Consider the following 23,059-nt stretch of genomic DNA (forward strand, 5'->3'; position numbering starts at 1 on the left):
GTGTTTGACTCTTTGTGACCCCATGGACCAGATCACACCAGGCACTCCTGTCTTCCACTGCCTCCCGCAGTTTGGTCAAACTCATGCTGGTAGCTTTGAGAAAACTGTCCAGCCGTCTTGTCCTCTGTCGTCCCCTTCTCCTTGTGCCCTCAATCTTTCCCAACATCAGGGTCTTTTCCAGGGAGTCTTCTCTTCTCATGAGGTGGCCAAAGTATTGGAGCCTCAGCTTCAGGATCTTCCCTTCCAGTGAGCACTCAGGGCTGATTTCCTTAAGAATGGATAGGTTTGATCTTCTTGCAATCCATGGGACTCTCAAGAATCTCCTCCAGCACCATAATTCAAAAGCATCAATTCTTCAGTGATCAGCCTTCTTTATGGTCCAGCTCTCACTTACATTCATCACTACTTCGAAAACCATAACTTTAACTATACAGTACGGACCTTTGTTGGCAAGATTATGTATCTGCTTTTTAAGATGCTGTCTAGGTTTATTATCACTTTTTCCACAAGAAACAGGCGTCTTTTAATTTAGAAAGTAGATAATGAAGACTATCCCGTATGTTTTCTGTTGGTTTGAGTTTTCAGTTTGCCAAAAGAAGTTATGAACAAGTTTCAGCAGCAGTGTGGAAAGTCCATTTACTTTGGTATTTAAAAAACCTGAGTATATCCAGCAATTGAGCTGTACCGTGACATTTGTCTGCTAGTTTGAATGCAATGTCAGTGGTCACTTAGGCATAGTGCAATATTCTAACTATTCTCCCAATCCTTCCATTAGGGCTACCAAGATGGATCTGAAGTGTTCTCTGGAAGAGTGCACGATGGCACTGAACTTATTTCTGAACAACAAATTCTCGGAAGCTCTGGAATTGCTTCGTCCCTGGTGAGGTTATTTTGTTTGCTAGAAGCAGTACAGGGAGATGCTATAAGGCATGCCATCTGTTTGCTGGAGATTAAGGCCTCTGAACAGAGTAGCTTTCATTATTTCTAGCTCTGTTCCCCTCCCCAAAGCAAGTCTTCTGCAAGTATTTCTTTAAACCATCTAAAGTGACCTATTTTTGGTCAGTGGCTTTTAGTTCAAAATCTGAGGTGTAATAAGAGCCGTTGTGCATGTTAACGTGAAGAGGAAAAATGTGCAGACCCATTTGTAATTTTATCAGAAGAGAACTAGGTTGCAGAATAAGCATAATTATAGAAGAGATTTGAGGGAAATCATCTTATGTGCAGAATACATTGAAAGATGTATAGCATTTAAAAGTTACTTTTATGAAACATGTAATTTTGTGTTTGAAGAATACTATTTTTTTTTAGTGGAACTACCATTTTGATTGAAATGCCCATTTTATTTTATTTTTCAAAACAGGTCTAAAGGTAGCATGTACCATGCCCTAGGCTATAGTACTATTTTAGTTATGCAGGCTGCTATGACCTTTGAGCAACAGGATATCCAAATGGGAATCACTACAATGAAAGAAGCTCTACAAACTTGCCAAAAGTAAGCATGAATAATTTTTTATTTGTTGAATGCTAGGTATCGGAGGGCTGTGCAAAATCACGTGTACGTTTTTTCTTAGCAAGTAACAGAAAAAAAACTAGTAATGAAAAGAGATGTAGAGAAAAGTTACTTTTTTGTAATTTTTATATGCACTTACTCAATAGGGAATATGATCCTGGTCCTTGTCGTTTAGGATTACTAGAGCAGTACTCAGTCAGAAGATATCCAAAGTTAGTAGTCCGGCTTGCAGTAAGCCCATTGAAATCCATGGGCGTGACTAAATTCAGTTCATTTTGGTGAATCTGGGAATAACTTAACTGGATAACTGTTGGCTACGCATTATATAGTTTGGAATTGTGGTAGTAGCCATAGTGTCAGCCTAACATTTAAAATGGGTGTGCAGTTAGTCTTGCAAAGAAGAGCTTAATCCTAACCATGCTTACTCAAATGTAAGTCTTGTTGAAATTCAGTGGGGCTTACTCCCAGGTAAGTGGGGTTAGAATTGGAGCCAGAGTCATTTGTGATGTCAGAGGATGTTTGCAGTCTCATTGGCAGCCAGAGGGCACCATGTATGTATGTATGCATGTATATTCACACAGCCTCTGATGACTTCCATAGCTTTGTACAAGTTACCATTTCACTCAAGTCTCTTTCAGAGCCTTGTACCAGTTCTCCACTTGGAAGTAATGAGCAAATCATTAAAATTCCAAAGTCCAGCATCTTTTGCTAAATTAAAAAACAGAAGTCATGTATTCATACTAAGAGGTTTGGATTGGGGCTAGATTAATTGACTTATTTTGGAGCCTGTGCTGGAAATAGACAGACTTCCTGACTGCTTCTGCAGTGGTTGTCTACAGAATATTATTATTAATATTATTTATTACATTTCTATACCACTCTTCATCCAAGGATCAATATGAAATATGAAAACACAACAATACATTGGCAATTAGCTGGTGCCTAAAGATATGCAGACACCAGGTGAGCCTCCCACAAAAGGGGTGCCACCACAGAAAAGGCCCATTCTCGTGTTGCCACTCTCCAGACCTCTCATGGAGAAGGCACATGAAGAAGGGCCTCAAATGAGGATTGCAGGGTCCAGGTTGGTTCAGACGTTATATCTGCTGTAGGAAGTAAGTGGGGGGAATCACATAGATTTATTCAATTTGGCTGGAAGAATAGGTTCTTTAGGCATGACCAGAATAATATCTTTGTTAGATGGAATTGCTGATAAGAAACTGATAAATATAATCTTTTGGCTTTGTAGTAGAGACATAGGATAGAATCTGAATAAGGTCTGCAGTTAGGGTCACCTTCATGTACTCGCTCCCTGGAAATGGTGTGATTTGTGCTAGATACACAACCATGGTGTGTTTTTTTAATTGAAACTGCTTTTTTAGAAAGCGACCTAAGCCATTTAAACAACTGTATTATCTAACAAAAATTAAGATGCTTTAATACACAAACCTATTAAATTACCATTTATCTTAGAAAAGTTCACATTAATCTGGGATGCGAGTATCATTTGGAATGTCTTCTTTGTATAGAGGAGAGAGGCCACTCTGCACTGATTTTTGGTAGTTATGTGATTAGATAAAACAGAGAGGCAATTTTCAGATATTCTCCTTGATTCTCTGTATATGTTTCCTTGAAGAACGACCTTGTAGGTATGGCTAGATACAAAGATGACAAATAACATTTCACATTTGCATGGAAGCTACATGAATGACCCTTTGGTGTTTAATATTTACTTTTCACTAGCCTCATGCACTTCTAGGGAATCAGCTACATTCCCAGGGCAAGAGCCAGGGGCAGGAGGTGCTCAGTTCTTCCCATGTTTACTATGACAGGTGGGCTGGATGACTGAGTGGTTAGAGCCCTGCTTTCTGGACACTAAATTATTGGACGTTGTTTGTGCAATACAGTGGTACCTCAGTTTAAAAACAGCCCTGTTTTCGAACGATTCAGTTTATTGAACTCTGCAAAACCGGAAGTAGTGTCCCGGTTTGTGAACTTTACCTCGGTATAAGAATGGAATCCGAATGGTGGAAGGGCACCGGCGGTGGAAGGCCTCATTAGGGAACGTGTGCCTCGGTTTAAGAACAGTTTCAGTTTAAGAACGGACTTCCAACACGGATTAAGTTTGTAAACCGAGGTACCACTGTAATCTTGTGGCCTATTGTATTAAGGTTCTGTAGAATGCATTCCTTTTCTTTCCCAGCTATGGCACAAATGTCTGATGTATGATTCAGTTTCTTTAGCTAAAATTAAATGTTTGCCTCTTTCTCTTTCATGTAGATTCAGGAAAAGGAACACAGTAGTAGAATCATTGTCCAGTTTAGTTTCAAAGCAGTCTGTAGATCAGCTGAATGAAGGTAAGAATATGGGGTGGGGGTGTTTTCTCTGTAAGCTTATATACTCAGTGCTCATTTTTGTGAATTTATAAGCAACCTATTTCACAGTATTAGGGGCAAAGAATTGTAGAAAGACTGTACAGCTTAATACATTGGGACTCATTGGTTTCTCTTTTTTTGCTGTCTTCTCTCAGTATGGAAAAAACTTGATTTTTTTTATTTCCTCCAAAAGTACTGCCTCTGTTAGCAGATCAAATCATGTCAATTATGGGAGATATCTATTATCTTGACCAAGAGTGACCAACCTGGTGCCCATGGGCACCATGGTACCCATGAAGGCTTCTGGTGGAGCCCCTGGGCAGATGCCCCAGATGCTGAGCTTTAGTAGTTTATTTTTTAAAAGACTCTAGTTATGGGGCAAAATTTGCAGGAAAGTATTTGATAACATTTGTTATTACCATTCCTTTAGTACTATTCATTGCTACTATTTTAGCTTTGTATTAATTTGTTTTATTTTATCTTTAATAGAGGAAATGCATGCAGAAATCTGCTATGCTGAATGTTTACTACAGAAAGCAGCACTGACATTTGTACAGGTAACGTACAAACTACCCTCCCCTGGAATATTAGCCAGACACTGTCTTTTTCTATTTTTTTGGCATCTACTGAAATCTTCCTCTTTCAGCAAGCCTTAAAAGTGGAGATTTTTGCCAGTCTGCATCTGTATTATAATGTTTCTAATACATTTTTTTTATTTTATTTGTGTTTATCTCTTGGTTGTTTTCTTCCCTGTGCTCCTTTGGAAGAATATTCCTTTGGAATATAAAATTCCAATATTCCTTTGGAATATAAATTTAATTGATAAAGAATGAATAACATTAGAGTCCCACATCAGCAGACTATGGGAAAATGGGGTTTTCAGTAATGCTATGGGACAAGTTCATTTCACAAAAATCATGATTATTGTGTCTTAAGAAAGAAAAATGCACTTCCTGCCCCTCTCTTTCAAGACATTCCACTGTGTGCATTTGATAAAAATCCAGAGCCTGAAATACTATATTAATGAAAACTGTTGAAACTTGTCCCCATGGTATATTTTATCTCCGAAGCAAACAATGACGCTGAAATTTGTTGCTTTTACATGTGTTTTAATGATCACACAGGAAAACCATCCCCCACATCAATCAAAGTGCATTACAGTACCAGCGTTCACAAACTAAGCTTTTCCCACTTTAAATGCCACCTTGTCGCCTCCGGTTAGTGCAGAAGAAGAAACTCCTGCAGTTTGCCATGCAACTCGACTCTGATGTATTGTCATGGATCTCCTTCTAGCAGGCAGCGCTGACTTTTCCTTTACTGCCTCTCGGCCCTTCGGTGACCCTGGCAAGATTGAGGAAAAGCCTTGTCAGTTTTGCTGACAGATTGTCAGATTGTGTTTTGTTTTCAAATGAAAGTATTACTCTGAACGTAAGCACTTGAAGGAAAAGACTAAAGAACTCCCATCTTCCTTCCATAGAGCAGCCTGAGAAATGGTGTCGGGGAAAGGGATCGGAAGATTAAGTTTTCCCAGCAGCAGTGAAACTGATAAGGCTTCACACACACACACACACACACACACACACACACACACACACACACTTCCCAAAAGGAGAATTAAAAAACCCCACACACTTTTCCAATTCTGTGAAAAATGGAACACAGGGGACTAAAAATACATTTCAGATAGAGTACTTACAGGCAAAAAAAAGAAGAAGGAAAAAAAAAAGAATTTATTTGCAATTGCAAATCCATTTTCCTGGCTATCAGTCTGTGTTAAAAAAATTATACAAGTATATTTAAAACCGTTTCAGACACACACCACTAAGAGCAGGTCAAAACACTCTGGTTTAATGTTTAAAATACAGGTTTACCACACACAACATTTTAAACATTAAGATGATGCGGGTTTTCAGAAGCATAAGTGGCCTCTGCTTCCAACTGTCTACTAATGTTAATTAGTATCTGCTAATGCATCCATGAGGTTCTTCCATTGGTCAGTAAAGGAAGAGTTTCAGAAACAATGATGCTATGTGCAATAATGTTCAAGAAGATCTATTTCCAAGAATGCATTTTGCAATTATCGGCACACTTTGCCTGTTCAGTCATTCTGTTAAAAAATGATTTAGCAGAGTACCGCAGGTCTTTGCTTTTCTCTTATCTTTAATTCATATGCATTTGTGCAGTAAATGTTGCCGTCTCTTGTTCCAAACATTATTTAATAAACCTTAACAAAGTAGGTCTCTAAAAGATGCTTTAGAAGACTTAGCTGTTTACTGTTATCTTGGCAAAATAAGGATCACTTAACATTTTCATAGATCACAGCTCTTGGCATTCTGCTTCCTCTTGATAATGATGCATGTAAAGGCTGTTACATACCCCAGAGCCTTTGGTTTTAGACCTTCAATAAGACTTTTTTTTGTCAAATCCCTGCCATATTCTTCCACATGATCTTGTACACAAGTACACTACTGCATGAAAAAGACTAGCATGGACTGGGCTGTATGTGTGGGGAACTGGCAGCCAAGTTCACAATTGTTGAGAAAACTGCCGCTGCTGTTGTGGAAATGGCTCTCATCTTCCTCTATACAGCTTCATTAATGCTAGCTCTCCCCCCCCCCCCATATGCAATAGTGCAGAAATTTTTAATAATGAGAATCAGCACTACAGCTTCAAGGATCAGCTTGCAGGTGGAACTCTTGAGGAGGCTAGCCGGGGCATAGATAGCGAGTTCAGACCCATGTCAGCACTAAAAGAGGTCAGCATAGCTATATGGCAAGGTCATCTGTTGCCTTTTTATGCACTCAGACGCACAGTCTGGCTAAAAAAGGCTGCTCAGCTGGGAACTAGTGTTTCACTGTATGCTACAACCTGGCAACAACTGATAATATTGATTTAATAGAACTTGGGGACTTGTCCAGAGTATTAAAGGATTTTGCTCCTTTGAAATGGCTACTTAGACCTTATATTGCAAGGGAAACTTATTTAATGCACATTAACCACTAAATAAATAGTCCATTGCTATTTATGAATCATTATGCTGCTGTTCCCAGTCTCCAAATCATGATACAATACCTGTTGGAGATGTAGTAGGTTCCAGTATTCACACTGGAAGGATGCAGAAGAGTGCAGAACAAGGATGATGCATGCACTTGGTGGAAGCACTCAATATTTATTACAGTGGATGATGAAGTCTTCAGAGTGGGCTATTCCTCATTCAATTTTTGTGTACTGCAAATGTACCACTGTATGATTCCATTATTATCCCAGTAACGCATCAAATTATTGTTGGATACTTGTAGCACCATCTAGTGGTGTTTCTTCAGTTTTGCTTGATACATATAAATACTTCTTTCCCGTGAAGTTTTGTTTTGGAAATGTTTGTATAAAGCATTTATATACAAATAGTGTTCCGTTGATTAAGAGTTGCATGCACAGCCTAATAAATACATTCAGCTTCATGTATACACATTTTGCATGTTTCCAGTGTTTACATTACACAGGTAAAACTGTTCAAGTGATAGAGGTATGATATACGCAATGGGTTGCAATAAATGTAACACTAAGTAGTATTTTGCACCCCCTCGTGTGCCCCTTGAATCTCTTATGGGGGCTTCTTCAACCCTCCACAGCAGATCTGGGGACAGCATTGGAGGAGGAAGGAGAAGGGGCAAAGTCCTGTTGCGCCAGCATTAATCCTTACACAAAAGGATTGTGTTGAATATCACCTAATGATTTGTTTAATTTCATTCCCCCCCCCCCCAGGATGAAAATATGATCAACTTCATCAAGGGTGGCCTCAAAATCAGGACAAGTTACCAAATATACAAGTCAGTTTCTGTAACATTTTTTTACTTGTGCTTTTCTGTTTATATATTTCAGCAATTTAATTCCCTGCTAACTGTTTAGACACAGGTGGCGCTGGGGTCTAAACCACAGAGCCTAGGGCTTGCCGATCAGAAGGTCAAAGTGCAAGTAGATAAATAGGTACCGCACCGGCAGGAAGGTAAACGGTGTTTCCGTTCGCTGCTCTGGTTCGCCAGAAGTGGCTTAGTCATACTGGCTACATGATCCAGAAGCTGTCTGTGGACAAACACTGGCTCCCTTGGCCAGTAAAGCGAGATGAGCGCCACAACCCGAGAGTCACCCATGACTGGACTTAACGGTCAGGGGTCCCTTTACCTTTTTAACTGTTAAGATATTAGAAAAATTGACACCAGGTTTTTAAAATCATTTGGCAATGAACTTAAGTCTTGCCTCACCCCGCCCCAAAAGAGACATGCTTCCCAGGAGGGGCATTAGCAAGATGGCAGAGGAAGGATGTGAAACAGCAATGGAAGAAATAAAAGTGGGAAAGACAACATATTTACCTGTGCTTATAATTCTTAGTCTGCAATCTTACACATTCTTACTTAGAAGTAAGTCCCATGGCTTTCTGTGATGTTAGAGACAGTATACAAAAACTTAATATAGAAGGTGGGGATTTGTTAACAGTGAGACACTGTTACAGATACTATATCTGTAAAATATCCCTGATATCATATATTGTGGAAGTAGAGGAGCAGGCAGGTTACTCTTAAATCCCTGCCCTTTGTTGTTAGTCTGTAAAGCACCATGCACTCTGACGCTGCTTTTAAAATAATATTAATCACGCGAGGATAAATACTTTCGGAGAGCCTTGTTTTAGGCAATATTGAATAATAAGCTAAGCCTCGAAATAATTGCAGTCAGCTGGAGACAGGTGCAATTCTGTTAATTTCCAGTTACATGTCATAGTAATGGCAGTACCTTTCATTCCATTTAACATGAAAACTTTTCTTCTTTTTTTACTCAAAAAGAGAATGTCATCAGGTTCTTCAGATGACCCAGGGCAGCAAAAACAAGAATGAAACCTACTACCAGTTTGAAGGGGGCGTGCAGCTAGGAATAGGAGCATTCAATTTGGTATGGATTTTGTCAGTTTTCGGTGTACAGACTGTGACGTAAAACATGGCCTATAATGCTGTAATTTTAACAAATAAAAAAAAAGCTAAAAGCTGATTGTAATTGTAATTTTGCAGACTTCCATTATAGCAATAGAAAACTGTCGTGGTTTTTATATACACATCTGCTGCAATTTATAATTTTATTCTATCAAAGTTAACTTGAACACAGAAATATTAGAGTGCTTTGTTATTATTATTATTTTATGCTGTTTATGTTTTATTGTTGTTAGCCGCCCTGAGCCCGGCTTCGGGTGGGGAGGGCGGGATATAAATAAAATTTATTATTATTATTATTATTATTATTATTAAGATGTTGCAGTTTCCTTTTAAATATTTTAGTGATTTTGTGTTGCTGATTTGTTGCAGATGCTGTCCCTTTTACCAGGAAGAATCCTCCGACTTCTAGAATTTATTGGGTTTTCAGGCAACAGGGTATTAAAATTTCTTTTCACTATTGATGTTAAAATGTACCTATAGCGTATATCATGGATTGGGGAAATATAGGAGCAGGCTGCTGAACGTGGAAGGCATTTTTGTAAACTTTTAAGTAATTGATTTCATAACTATTCAAGTGCCATGATTAATTACAGGCATAAGCAGGGGCAGCTGCCCCCCATAAGTAAATAATAAAAAAAATTAACTAAAGGAAATTGTAGAAAGATTTTGACACATTATTCTGAGCACTTGGGGTTGAAAGAAAGTAATTTAAAACAAATGTCATTGAGATCTTTAATTCCGAATCTGCTAGAGCAGTGTTTCCCAACCGGTGTTCCGCGGCACACTAGTGTGCCGTGAGACGTCGGCTGGTGTGCCGTGGGAGGGAGGCGGGCGAGTCGGGCGGTGAGAGGCGGCGGCGGCGAGGCTCCGCGTCGAGCCGGGGGCGGCTCCGCGGTGGTGGTGCCGAGCGGCGGGGCAGCGCGTGCAAAAGGGAGGAGCGCGAGACAGCGGAGGAGGAGGAGGCCGGCATGTCCGGGCAGCAGCAGCAACAACAGCAGCAGCAACTCCCGCCGCCGCCCCCTCCTCCGCCCGCTATCGCCGCCACCACCACAACAGCCGCCGCCGCCTAAGCTGCCGCCGTCCCTCAGTCCCTCGCTCTGCTGCCTCCTCCCCCCCCACCCCCAAAGCTTGGAGGTTCCCCGGCAAGGGGGAGGGGAAAAAACTAAAAACTTTCACTTTCGTGCGTCCCTCCCGGCGTGACGCTGCGCGCTGACGTCACGGGGCTGTAATGGTGGTGTGCCGCGAGATTTTTTTCATTAAACAGGTGTGCCGTTGCCCAAAAAAGGTTGAGAAACACTGTGCTAGAGGGAGCCAGACAGAGGATGATGGCAGGTGGCCTCACCCTAACATAAACCCTGGCTACGCCCATGGTAGAGGGCCCCTACATTATGAAATTGCTTTCCTACAGTGGTGCACCAGTCACCTTCATTGCACAGCTTTTATTGTATACTGAAGATGCATCTCTTCACCCTGGCCTTTGAATTTTGAGGTGTGTATTCCAGGACCTGGGACGCGGGTGGCACTGTGGGTTAAACAACAGAGCCTAGGACTTGCCGATCAGAAGGTCGGCAGTTCGAACCCGGCAATGGGGTGAGCTCCCGTTGCTCGGTCCCAGCTCCTGACAACCTAGCAGTTTGAAAGCATGTCAAAGTGCAAGTAGATAAATAGGTACCACTCTGGCGGGAAGGTGAATGGCGTTGCCGTGTGCTGCTCTGGTTTGCCAGAAGGGGCTTAGTCATGCTGGCCACATGACCTGGAAGCTGTACACCGGCTCCCTCGGCCAATAAAGCGAGATGAGTGTCGCAACCCCAGAGTCAGCCACGACTGGACCTAATGGTCAGGGGTCCCTTTACCTTTTTATTCCAGGACCCACTTGGGTTGTGACTGAATTTCGTTTAAAACTGCTTTTAGAGCTGCATTTTATATTTCTATAACTGCCCTGGGACCTACAATATTGGCCCGAAAATAAGCCACACTCTTCCCCCCCCCCCATTATGACTGTGAAAAGTTCAAGTGCTGCTTAAAAACGCGACATTACAAAAATTGGCTTTTACGATATCGCTGCTGAAACAGACATACGGTAAAATGGAACAAAAAAAATGTTTTGTTGCCGATTTGCGAGCTTGAGACTGTTGTGCAATTAATTCTAATGTTATTCATCGCTTTCCTTGTATTTTACAGTGCATTATTGATTCTTTATTTGCATTTACGGTGCTACGAACAGGTGTTTAAAACACTTGCGGGTCTTCTCTAGTCCCCGTAGGATTTTCTTCTACATTTGCCATTTATGGGTGTGAATGCCTGCAGAGTTTTAAGGGAGCGGCTTATATTCGGGTATTGTCTTTTTCTCCCCCCCCCACTGCATTTTAAAGATGCAGCTTATTTGCAAGTGTGGCTTATATTCGGTTTAGGTATTGTTGAAGGGCGGTTAAAAAAAACCCAATATCTTCCTCTTGCAACCCTTCCTTTTTTCTGCATCTTGAAATAATTAGTACTAGTGCTGCATCTTATCTTGTGCGATCTTTGGTTGCTTTTAGGAGGTGGGTCTCCAGCAGTTACGGGAAGGAGCTTCCGGTGCCAGTCTGAGAGCCATACTGTGTACTTTCACCTTGCTGCTATACCACACTTACGTTTCATTAATCCTAGGTAAGAACTGAAAAATAAATTCCTGGGTGAGATACATGGGAAAACTACAGCTTTTAATCCAACCCCTAATATATTTTAATGGGGCATTTACTTGTTTTCTTGCACTGTATTTTCATCATTGTAACCCAGGGGTTGGGGGTCACCAAACTTGGGCTTCCCACTTGGCCATTTTGGGCAAGTCATGACCACCTGCCCTATACCTGAAGTCATGAATGACGTCAGGTGTTGAGTAGGTAAGAACAGGGGATGAAAGGGGCTTTGCAGGCGCTGCTGACTGGGCTGCCGGAAGAGGTTTGCACGGAAGCAGAGGGGGAAACCCTTCTGCTGTGCCTTGCTAAAAGTCAGGGCTTCAGAGGAGCAAATCAGCTGATGTCATTTGTGATATTGGGTGATTGACAGGTGAGCAGCGCCATGAGGCAAATCCTGATAAGGATCTGGCCTATAGAGCAAATGCGATTCTCTACCTTTGTTGTAGCCCAACAAGTTCACCGTTTGAAGTGGGTTTGAGATGTTGGATTAGTTAGCCTTAACAACAACAACAACAACAACAAATTATTTTATTTAATTATAAATTATTTATTTATTAATTTATCTGCCATCCATCTGACTGGGTTGCCCCAGCCACTCTGAGCAGTCCCCCCCCCCCAAATAGAAAAAATACAACACAACATCACACTGAAAGCTTCCCTGATCAGGGCTGCCTTCAGATGTCGCTTGCGAATCACATAGCTGTTTATCTGTTTGACATCTGCTGGGAGGGCGTTCCACAGGGCAGGTGCCACTACTGAAAAGGCCCTCTGCCTGGTTCCCTGTAACCTCACCTCTTGCAATGACGGAACCACCAGAAGCGCTAGTGAACTGCTTTGCAGTATTTTCTTCCTTTATTTAAAGCTTTTAAAAATAAATAAATCCTGCTCTTTGGAGAACCTTACAAATGCCAGTGAAAGGACGATCCATATCTTCAGGTTGGTAATTTAAAATATATACAGTGGTACCTTGGGTTACATACGCTTCAGGTTACAGACTCCGTTAACCCAGAAATAGTGCTTCAGGTTAAGAACTTTGCTTCAGGGTAAGAACAGAAATCGTGCTCCAGCGGTGCAGCGGCAGCAGGAGGCCCCATTAGCTAAAGTGGTGCTTCAGGTTAAGAACAGTTTCAGGTTAAGAACGGACCTCCAGAACGAATTAAGTACTTAACCTGAGGTACCACTGTAACAGAAAAGGAAAAGAGATTGGTAGAGAGGATGAAAAAAGCAAACTCAGAACACTTTATAATGACCAGTGGAGTGATAGGATTTCTAGAAGGGAATTAGTAGTAGTAGTAGTAATCATCATCATAATAATTACATTTTATATGCTGCCCTCCCCAGCCAAGACCGGGCTCAGGGCGGCTAACATCAAGTATATAATATAAGAGGAGCTGGTTTTTCAGCCCACAGCCCCATCATTTCTATAAGCCTGATAGAACAGCTGCTCCAGGTGAAAGCTGAGAGAGGAGCCTGATGGAACTGCTCCACATTGCTCCAGGGAGGACTGAGAGCACACATTCCCAGGGCTTCTAATTATTTAACTGCATTTTGGTCAGAACCTGGTTGCACCAGCCCCTCGAGGATAAATAAGATAAGCGTGGTAAAGAATGCAGAATTTCAGTGCAGAAATAATTGTATGTATTCTGCTCCATTTTTGTCCTGTTCATTTACTGTACAACTTATTGATAGCAGTTTAATATTTTTATTGTTTTGTTTGTTTATTCATTCATTCATTTCATTTCTATACCGTTTTATATTTTTAAGAAAAATCTCAGAGCGGTTTACAGAATTTTAAAACATCAATAAAACATCAATAAAACAATAATATAGGTTTTCATGTCTTTGGGTATGCAGATTAACCCGCAACTTTGGGCTCTGACAGAGACTTTTGTTATTTTCACAGGAACAGGGGAAGCCAACCTTTTAGAAGCAGAGGCCCTCCTTCAGCCTTACCTTCAGAAATTTCCAAAGGTTGGTTTCTTTTATTTTTTTCTTTTACCTTATAACATGATATTTTTGTTGCAATTAAAAACATTCTAATGTGTTGCTTTTCTTTCTCTCAAGGGTGCCATCATTCTGTTTTATGATGCCAGAATAGACATATTGAAAGGAAATTTTGAAAAGGTAATAAATCCCCACTCTTTTTTAGCAGTAAAATTTGAGGTGCTGCTTTTAGCTTTTTGAGCTCGTTATATAATTCTGTTGTCTTGTATTCTAGCTTAATTGAAGCTTAACTGAAGCCAGGGGAAGCCTGTTGCCTCTAACGTGACTGTTAATTCATTTTTTAAAAAAACAAGTGTATGGGAAATTATTCCCTGCCAACCAGTGGGCTCAAGTCTGGTTACGAAACATGAAGTAGACGTATTGGGCAGAAAGTAATCCTATTCTACAACACATTCACAATTCTGCATTTCTAGGGGTATTCAAGGATGCTAATAGCTTGCAAGAGCAATTCACAATGTACATGTTGAATTTAATAACCTGTTCTCTGTTTATTCCACACCTGGAATATTTTTCAAGTAAAGACAGCATAGTCCCCACTATGGCTATTAGTTCAATTAATATAAATTGGGCCGAGGGCTCCAAAGTTCATCATCTGTACAGAACTGCCTGTGCTATGACCATCTTGCTTATACTTTGAACCCGATCAATTTAAATAAACTTATGCATCAAACATGTAAGATCCTTGCTTAGGTTTTGCCAAGTGAATCAGAGTCTTTCATGTTGCTCTTCAAAACTCTTTGTTCAAGACCCTGTTGGATGATCAAATGGCCCTGTACTCTTCCTGCCTAGTGTGCCCCCCTCCCCACTTCCCATTCACTCCAGTTTTATGAAGGCATGGGCTATTGCAGGTGTGGTGAACCTTTGGCAATGGGATGTGCTGACTGCAGCGGATGGATGTTGTAGCTCACCAACCCCTGGAAGGCCAAAGGTTCCCCACACCTGGGCTATTAAATAGTTATCCTTTATTAGGCATAGCAAACCACACATTATCAAACAGATACCATATACAAATCGTGCAAAACACGAGCTCAGCATAACAAGGTTTGTCCTGGTCAGATCTTTAATTCCAGAGAAAATCTATTTGCACAAATAATACAATACAGCACTACCGAATCCCCGATCAATTAAGAATCACTAATTCTCTTTATAATGGCCCAGTCTTTCTACATGGACAGCACTCAAAAATTCAGCCACTATTAAAGTAATTTGATCATTCCTGTCCGAAAGCAGGTCCTGAACCGTTGGTGGCAAAGAAATCAGCCTATTGAGTTGTAAGGCCTCTAATAATTGTCTTCTGGCATAAATGCCAAAATCACAAGAAAAGAAAATATGCTCCAAATCATCAGCTTCCTGTTTACTACATTTACAGAGACGCTCTAATTCTGGGAGAGCTAAATATCTTCCTCTCACTATCATCAAGGGAAGTATATTAAATCTGGCTAACAAAAACAGCCTGCACAATTCATGATTCTTCAGATTTGTCATGTATCCCTTTTGAAAATCTCTGCACAAAGGGAGATTTAAATAGAGAGGAGAGCAAGTGCTGTGGAGTGGAGACAACACTTTTTCTGTAAGATTCTTCCTGATAATTTCCCAAGTTTCTTTGGGGTCAGAACACCTGGGCTATTGTCTTCCTGTTCAAAAACAAGTAGCTTGACAACTTCTGTAACCTTTTATTATCAAATAAAAACCAGAATAGGAGCGAAAGGCTTTGTGTCGAGCAGAAAGGCAGCCCTGTTTAGGGAAGCTTTTAATGTTTGATGTATTACGGTATTTTAGTATTTTTTTGGAAGCCGCCCAGAGTGGCTGGGGAAGCCCAGCCAGATGGGCGGGGTATAAATAATAAATTATTATTATTATATAGCCTGCAACTTCTGTAACATATTTTTGAATTCTAGGCTCAGGTCACATTCCAGGAATGCATTGCAGCCCAGCAAGAGTGGAAGCAGATCCATCACCTTTGCTACTGGGAGTTGATGTGGTGCTATTCCTTCCAGCAGAACTGGCTTCAGGCATATCGGTATGCAGATCTGCTTTGCAAAGAAAGCAGGTGGTCAAAGGTAAATGGGTGATCAGATATCGTTATGAAGAGGCGAGAGCCCCTTCATAGTTACAGCTGATGCTTGCTTTCCCAGCATATGCCTTCTCTGCGAGTTCCACCTATTCAAATTGGGTGTTGAAATTCAGATACAGTGGTACCTCGGTTTAAGAACAGCCCTGTTTATGAACTATTCGGTTTAATAACTCCGCAAAACCAGAAGTAGTGTCCCGATTTGCGAACTTTACCTTGGTCTAAGAATGGAAACCAGCCCTGAGTGCTCACTGGAAGGACAGATCCTGAAGCTGAGGTTCCAATACTTTGGCCACCTCATGAGAAGAGAAGACTCCCTGGAAAAGACCCTGATGTTGGGAAAGATGGAGGGCACAAGGAGAAGGGGACGACAGAGGACAAGATGGCTGGACAGTGTTCTCGAAGGTACCAGCATGAGTTTGACCAAACTGTAGGAGGCAGTGGAAGACAGGAGTGCCTGGCGTGCTCTGGTCCATGGGGTCACGAAGAGTCGGACACGACTAAACGACTAAACAACAAAAAAAGAATAGAAGCCGAACCATAGAAGGGCACCGGCAGCGGGAGGCCTCATTAGGGAAAGCACGCTTTGGTTTAAGAATGGTTTTGGTTTTAGAACGGACTTCTGGAACTGATTAAGTTCATAAACTGAGGTACCACTGTACTCAGATGCTCCAGCTAGCAACTCTTAAACTTCATCTCAGCTACACATTTAACTCTGCACTGACCTGTGCTGCAGTTGATTGAACTACCAACTGAGTTGCAACAACTGTCTGTTGAAAACAGTGGGAACAGAGCAGAAATTGGCTTTGGGGCAATTGGAGGTTGGGACTACATGGTTCATTGCACTGCTAGAAAGAGGGGGCCATGCTACCCAAATATCCCGTTAAATATTCCGAATCAACACCTTATTCAACGAACTGGCCTGTTTTTGTAACCTCTTGCCCCACTACTGCTGACTATATCCATTCTTTCTCAGAAAAAGTTATTTTTTTTGCCGGGGGGTGGGTGGGAGGGATGCAAAGGGGATGCTTTGCCTGTATTACAACCCTGATATAACAAGTTCTAGAAAGATAATTTTGTTTGATATCAGTACAGCCAATTCCATTTACTTTACACTTAATAAATAACTTTTATTTTATTTTCTAAATACTTCTGAGTGAAGTGTTTTCACAAGAAGAAACCCAAGGCAAAACACAGAATATCAATATCTAATTTCTTAGCCATAACAGTTTGTCAAAAAACAGGCCCACTCTTAACAAGATGTCTGTTAGACTACTTTTAAGAAATGTCTTCAGCCCTGAAAGTAATGCAATGGCAAGACATTTTAGCGTCCTTAGTTCTACTTCAACATACTTCTCTCGATGAAAGCTAAGGGCAGCTTTTAAATAAACTTCTTTTTAATGGCCACCAGCATGCCTGTCCCCATAGCGGCATTTTAGGATTCATGACCTCCCTGCAACACCCTTCTGCTGCAGACTTCCTGTCACCACACTGGAGAGGCCTTTGGGGGTAGACTAGGTGTGCACTTTCGTAAGGCTCCTCAGCTATCCTTCTGGAAGTGATATGAATTGGAATTGTATGGGAAGAAAATGTATAAAATAAATTCAAATAGTTTGTAAACCTTGCAGTATTTAAGGTATTAGGTTGTTTTATTTAAATATTGATTGGTGTACAAATGATATGAATAGGGTAGACACATCGACAAAATGTATTACAATAAATGATAAGTATTTTGATTGGTTTTTTGTTTGTTTGTTTGTTTTTTATAGGCAATATATGTGTTCCAGAAAGCTGCCATTTTGTGTATGCTTTCAGATGCTGAAGTGAGAACAACAGGAGAAGACATTGTAGCTTTGTTTAGGTATTCATTTTTTTTAAATCTACCTTTTTGTTATGTCATTCTCACAAACTATTCTCACAACGCTGGTGGTGTTGTGGTCTAAACCACTGAGCCTCTTGGGCTTGCCAATCAGAATGTTAGCTGTTCGAATCCCTGCGAGTGGGTGAGCTCCCGTTGCTCTGTCCCAGCTCCTGCCAACCTAGCAATTTGAAAGCACACCAGTGCAAGCAGAAAAATAGGTACCGCTGTGGCGGGCAGGTAAATGGCATTTCTGTGTGCTTTGGTACTCATCAGAGTGTCCCATTGCACCAGGAGCGGTTTAATCCTGCTGGCCACATGACCCGGAAAGCTGTCTGTGGACCAACGCTGGCTCCCTTGGACTCAAAAGTGAGATGAGCACTGCACCCCATAGTCAAGTTTGACTGGACTTAAATGTCCAGGGGTCCTTTACCTTTACCCAGTGCTTTTTATATATATATAAAAAAAATGTTTAGGGGCACTCTTCTTTTGACTCAAGAAAATCACCATTTTATAGTTCAAATTTGGAAAAACAAATACAAAAGGACAATGAACAAAAGTACAAAGATTCACAAAATGCGTACCCCCAGAAGAAAGCACTGCCTTTACCTAATATTTGTGTCTCTTGTTTTAAAAAATAAGGGGGAGAAGAGACGCTATGTTCACCATCTTGTAGTCCTTAAAAATGAGATAAATTCATAAGCCTTAAAAACACCTTTCTCACCTCGCCTGAAATTTCGCATGCGTATTTATTGCTAAGAATTCTACTAGTATATAGAGTTCAATTTTTAAGAAATAGTTACAGGTTTGGAACTTGCTGGTTTCGTCAAAATATCTTGACAGCAGACCATTGAACTTCTGCTGTCAAAGGTTTGGTTTTCGTACTGAGAATTCCACGGTTCCGTCTCTTTCAGGCAAGTAGAAGGCCTGAAGCAAAGAATTGCAGGAAAATCCATCCCAACGGAGAAGTTTGCTGTGAGAAAGGCCCGGCGCTACGGAGGCTCTCAGCCTGTGAAGCTCATAGTGCCTGCTCTGGTATTTACAGCCGACTTACTTCAATCATCTTTTGAGTGGCAGAGTAAATATGTGTTTGTGTGTATGTGTTTCTGTGAATAATGTAGGCTGAGTACATTTCCACTTGACTTTTTCAAAGAAGCATCAGCTGTTTACGTTTTTACATTTTCACCTCTGATTAAATGAAAGGCAGCTATAGACACCTTCATCTATAGATACAGGCAGCCTTACTGAATCAGGTACAGCATGAATGTGCCTTTGCTTGAGGGATTATGAGCACTTTGCAACAGCTCTGTTCTAGATATAAACTGCACATCAGTCATGGGCAGGCTTTTGGAATCTAGAACCCTGAGATCCACTAGCCAGAGCCATAATGGTGGTGATCAGGGGCAAGATTAGCAAAATATGCTAACCACATATTGAGTCCCCTGAGCTGGGATGAGCTGCAAACATTAAGCCCACATCAACATTTGAGATACTACAGCTCATAAAGGATTCTAGCAGAGGAAAGAAACATCCTTTTGTCGTTGCCCTTGTTAATTAGGAGTCGGAAGCACTGCCTGATCTCCTGCAGATCATCCAGGGATTGTTCAGACACTCAAGTCAATTGATAGCATACTATAGATATTTATTACTATATTTGTTTCTTATTCTTCTCAGGAAATGATGTACGTCTGGAATGGCTTTTCAATTGTTGGCATGAGAGCTGACCTCACCGAGAATTTACTAGTAACAATTGAAAAAGAAGAAACGGCTTTAAAAAATGAAACCAGTGAGTAATGTTTTAAATGAATGATTTGAAAACTACAAAGAGGTGTTTGTAATGAATCCTACTGGGGCCTCGTAACTATATCCTGTAAAGGAAGAAGTGACTAATCTCGATGGATGTCTGTTCTGTGCAGCATAGTTTCATCAAAACTGCATTGGTTGCCATGATAAATAGAAAGCTGTCTTTTCCGTATAATCCCAGTCCTCATATAACCCACAGAAATTCACACTCACAAATCCCCATGATACCATATATCCTTTGTTTGACAGTATGCAATACTTGCGTGAAGTGAAGCTGAGTTCAGACCATGAAGAACACCAGTCTTCCAGAAGAAGTTTTGTTAATAAATTCTCTTCATTCCTGCAAAGGATGTAAAATTTCAGTTCTGCTTTGCTGTCACTGTGAAACAGAATTCTGTTTATCCAGGGTAAAACAGGTGCTGGGGTGCAGGGGAGAGAGAGAAATTCTTAACAGTCTGTTAAGTTTCAAGATGTAAAGTACTGTAGTCTTATATGATAGACAGCCTCTATGTACAACAGGTGATTGGTCTCCTGAATTGTTGGTGCGTGTTCAGCCTCTTTTTCAGCTTCTTTTACTGTCCTTTGTAGCTGACAAAATTCAGTTGCGGGAAAATTCTCAATAATAATAATAATATAATAATAGTTTATTATTTATACCCCGCCCATCTGGCTGGGTTTCCCCAGCCACTCTGGGTTGCTCCCAATAGGTATTAAAAATACAATAAAACATCAAACATTAAAAACTTCCCTAAACAGGGCTGCCTTCAGATGTCTTCTAAAAGTCGGATAGTTATTTGTTCCCTTGACATCTGATGGGAGGGTGTTCCACAGGGTGGGCACCATTACTGAGAAGGCTCTCTGCCTGGTTCCCTGTAACCTCACTTCTCACAGGGAGGGAACTGCCAGAAGGCCCTCGGAGGTGGACCTCAGTGTCCAGGCTGAACGATGGGGTGGAGATGCTCCTTCAAGGAGCTAGGTTTTGACTAAGTTTTTAACAGTTGCATAGATCCCTGTGAGGCAGTGCTATGAATATTGCATAGATAACTTTGGCATACTCATCAACAGATCTATTTCCATTACAGATCTGACATAATAATTAGTTATGTATATCTGCAGCTACTGTTCTATCATATTAGCAATTTTTACCAATACTGCCCAGGTTTCAATCAGTTAAAAGGCTGGAGTACAGGTTCCCAGGTTTCAATGAGTTAAAAGGCAGGTGGGAAATGTGGAACGATATATTTTACATTGCTATGTCAGAATATTGCTAAACAAGCAGTTTATTCATTTAATTGCTTTTGATAAGAAAAATAGATAGTTAAATATATTACACATTTCTGTTAGGTCCACTGTTGCCATTTGACATCTTTTACAGATGAGTCAGTAATTCCCACCCATCCCACGTACACATCCATTATTGTTAAGTTTGCAATTTTAAGTGTTGTGCTCCTTTATTTTCAGATCACAATGAATACTACATGGATGACATCTGTCTGCTACAACTGCTAAAAGGTCTCTGTTTGAAACATTTAGGAAGACGCTTACAAGCAGAACTCTGCTTCAATCAAGTTATTCAAAGGTAAAAACAGGAAGTTGTATTTTTGGAAACCTGTGACATCAGAAAGCATCCAAGAACATTTGCTGCTTGCTTGCTTGCTTGCTTGTTTGGTTGGTTGTTTTGCACCTAAATTAAGGGTAATTGGATTTTGTGGAAGAATCTTACTTTAGTTTCTGAAATAGACAAAACTGATCTTCCCCATGTGGTTCAATGGTTGTAAATCCTTCTTCACTGTTTGAAGGTATAACACAGGCGAAGATGTTGAATAAAAGGAAAAGAAGACCCTCTTTCTCACATCCCATTGACTCCTCTGTGCTTTCCTGAACGATGTTCATCTTTGATTCCTAGCAGGGTAGAGTGGGGTGGGGGCATGGCTTAGGGTTCCTAACATTTCCCCCGCCAGAGCTTCCATGCATTTTAACAACTGTCAGACAAGCAGGAATTAAGCAGTTGGATTTTTTTCCTGGCATGGAGAGAAATATACATACAGTGGTACCTCTGGTTGTGAATGGGATCCGTTCCGGAGGCCTGTTCGCAACATGAAAAGAGTGCAACTCGCAGCGGCGCGTCTGCGCACGTGCGGGTTGCGATTTGCCATTTCTGCGCATGCTCATGATGTCATTTTGCGCTTCTGCGCATGTGCGAGCAGCAAAACCCAGAAGAAACCCTTTCTGGTACTTCTGGGTCGCCGTGGGACGTAACCTGAAAGAACGTAATATGAAGCGGATGTAACATGAGGTATGACTGTATATGGGGAAAGTTTTACCTGCTAAACCCTAAAGAAAGGAAGCATGGGGGCTTTGGGCTTGCCTGGGTTCTGTGCTATGTTTGGTTCCCCTGAATACTGACATGATGTCCTACTGATTTCTTAGTGAGAAGCAGCTGAAGTATGATAATTACCTGATACCATACACGATGTACGAATTGGGTCTTCTGTACAAACAACAGGATGAAAGAGAAAAAGCAATAAGATTCATAGAAGCTGCAAAGTAAGTGCTGATAATCTTTATACAATTATTAGCTCAAAACAGATAAGCTTATTTGCTTTAGCTCACTTATAGTTAGTATATCACACAATCATAGAATTGTAGAGTTGGAAGGGACCTCAAGGGTCTTCTAGTCTAACCCCGTGCTATGCAGGAATTGCATGTCAGATGGCCATCCCACCTCTGTTTTAAGAAGGAGAGCCCACCACCTTCTGTGGGTGTCCGTTCCACTGTTGGAACCGCTCATACTGTCCGAAAGTTCTTCCTGATGTTTAGTCAGAATCTCCTTTCTGATGATCCCTTTGTGGCCTCTTCTACCTTCTGAGAAATTGTCAGCGAGGCTCTTGAGCAATTTCTTGGACCTCCCAATTCTTGGCAGATTTTGAGTTCCAACAGATCTTGATGGGTAATTGAAGTCTCCCATGACCACTATATCTGTCCTTTTTGAATATTTGGTAATCTGCTGTCAGAAGGCATCATCCAAATCTTCAGTCTGGCTTGAAGGTCTATAGCAGACACACACAGTAAGGTCATTGTTGTTTCCCACTCCTACAGCTTATACCCATGTACCCCCATTCTGCCATTAAACTCAGACCTGTGCAGGAGTCGATTCTGCTGTACAAAACAGCAGAACAGCTTATACCCCAAATGCTTGTCCCAATTTCCACAACCCATCTGAAGGCGGGAACCTGTTGAAACTACTCATAGAAGGATCTGTTGGGAAAATGCCCTGGGGCTGCCTGCAAGCCCCCAGAACTCCGAGCGTCCTCCGGTGTGCGCAGCACTGGAAAAGGCATCTCCCTTCTTCTCCATTGTGCTCAGCGACATAAACCAGCTTGATTTATGCACACTAATCTTCTAGCATAACACAGCAAGAAGCATGAAACATCGTAGATCTAATCTACTATTGATTTACACACTATATACAGACTACAGCATAATGGTGACCGTTCTCTCCAGCTCCGAGAGAACAGACAGGAATCTAGTAAAAGTGAAAGTACATTACATAGTACATACAGATAGGACTGTATCTGGTTCTCACGCATCTTCTCAGACAGGCATGTGAATTACACCAATCACAAAATGCAGCATCGGAGGAGTGAAATACTAACAGGATCTTCCATAATGTTGGCACACTAATAAGGAGATCTTAACCCTGGTGCCCGCCAGGCATGTTTCCAGTGGCAGCTGGTCAGACTCCAAGGCCACATACTTATTCTGTCATTTTCTCTCTCCATTT

General features: G+C 41.2%; 1 protein-coding gene across 4 annotated transcripts in view; it reads left to right on the top strand.

Moving 5' to 3' along the window:
* Positions 1-23,059, top strand: part of TTC39B (tetratricopeptide repeat domain 39B) — a 56,985-nt gene that overhangs the window by 28,081 nt on the left and 5,845 nt on the right. For all 4 annotated transcript variants that reach the window (XR_014003292.1, XM_081176546.1, XM_081176547.1 and 1 more), the window contains 16 exons: positions 776-880; positions 1,361-1,492; positions 3,791-3,867; positions 4,375-4,442; positions 7,648-7,712; positions 8,721-8,826; positions 9,234-9,299; positions 11,402-11,510; positions 13,443-13,510; positions 13,604-13,663; positions 15,442-15,603; positions 17,384-17,475; positions 18,387-18,507; positions 19,147-19,258; positions 20,737-20,854; positions 21,706-21,822. Coding sequence is in view for 3 of the 4 variants with exons in the window: in XM_081176546.1 (XP_081032672.1) it covers positions 776-880; positions 1,361-1,492; positions 3,791-3,867; positions 4,375-4,442; positions 7,648-7,712; positions 8,721-8,826; positions 9,234-9,299; positions 11,402-11,510; positions 13,443-13,510; positions 13,604-13,663; positions 15,442-15,603; positions 17,384-17,475; positions 18,387-18,507; positions 19,147-19,258; positions 20,737-20,854; positions 21,706-21,822 (1,578 nt within the window). In the remaining variant the exon portion in view is untranslated. The remainder of the gene's footprint in view (positions 1-775; positions 881-1,360; positions 1,493-3,790; positions 3,868-4,374; positions 4,443-7,647; positions 7,713-8,720; positions 8,827-9,233; positions 9,300-11,401; positions 11,511-13,442; positions 13,511-13,603; positions 13,664-15,441; positions 15,604-17,383; positions 17,476-18,386; positions 18,508-19,146; positions 19,259-20,736; positions 20,855-21,705; positions 21,823-23,059) is intronic.

This window comes from Podarcis bocagei (assembly GCF_964188305.1).
Source record: "Podarcis bocagei genome assembly, chromosome: 17".
Classification (NCBI taxonomy): Eukaryota; Metazoa; Chordata; class Lepidosauria; order Squamata; family Lacertidae; genus Podarcis; species Podarcis bocagei.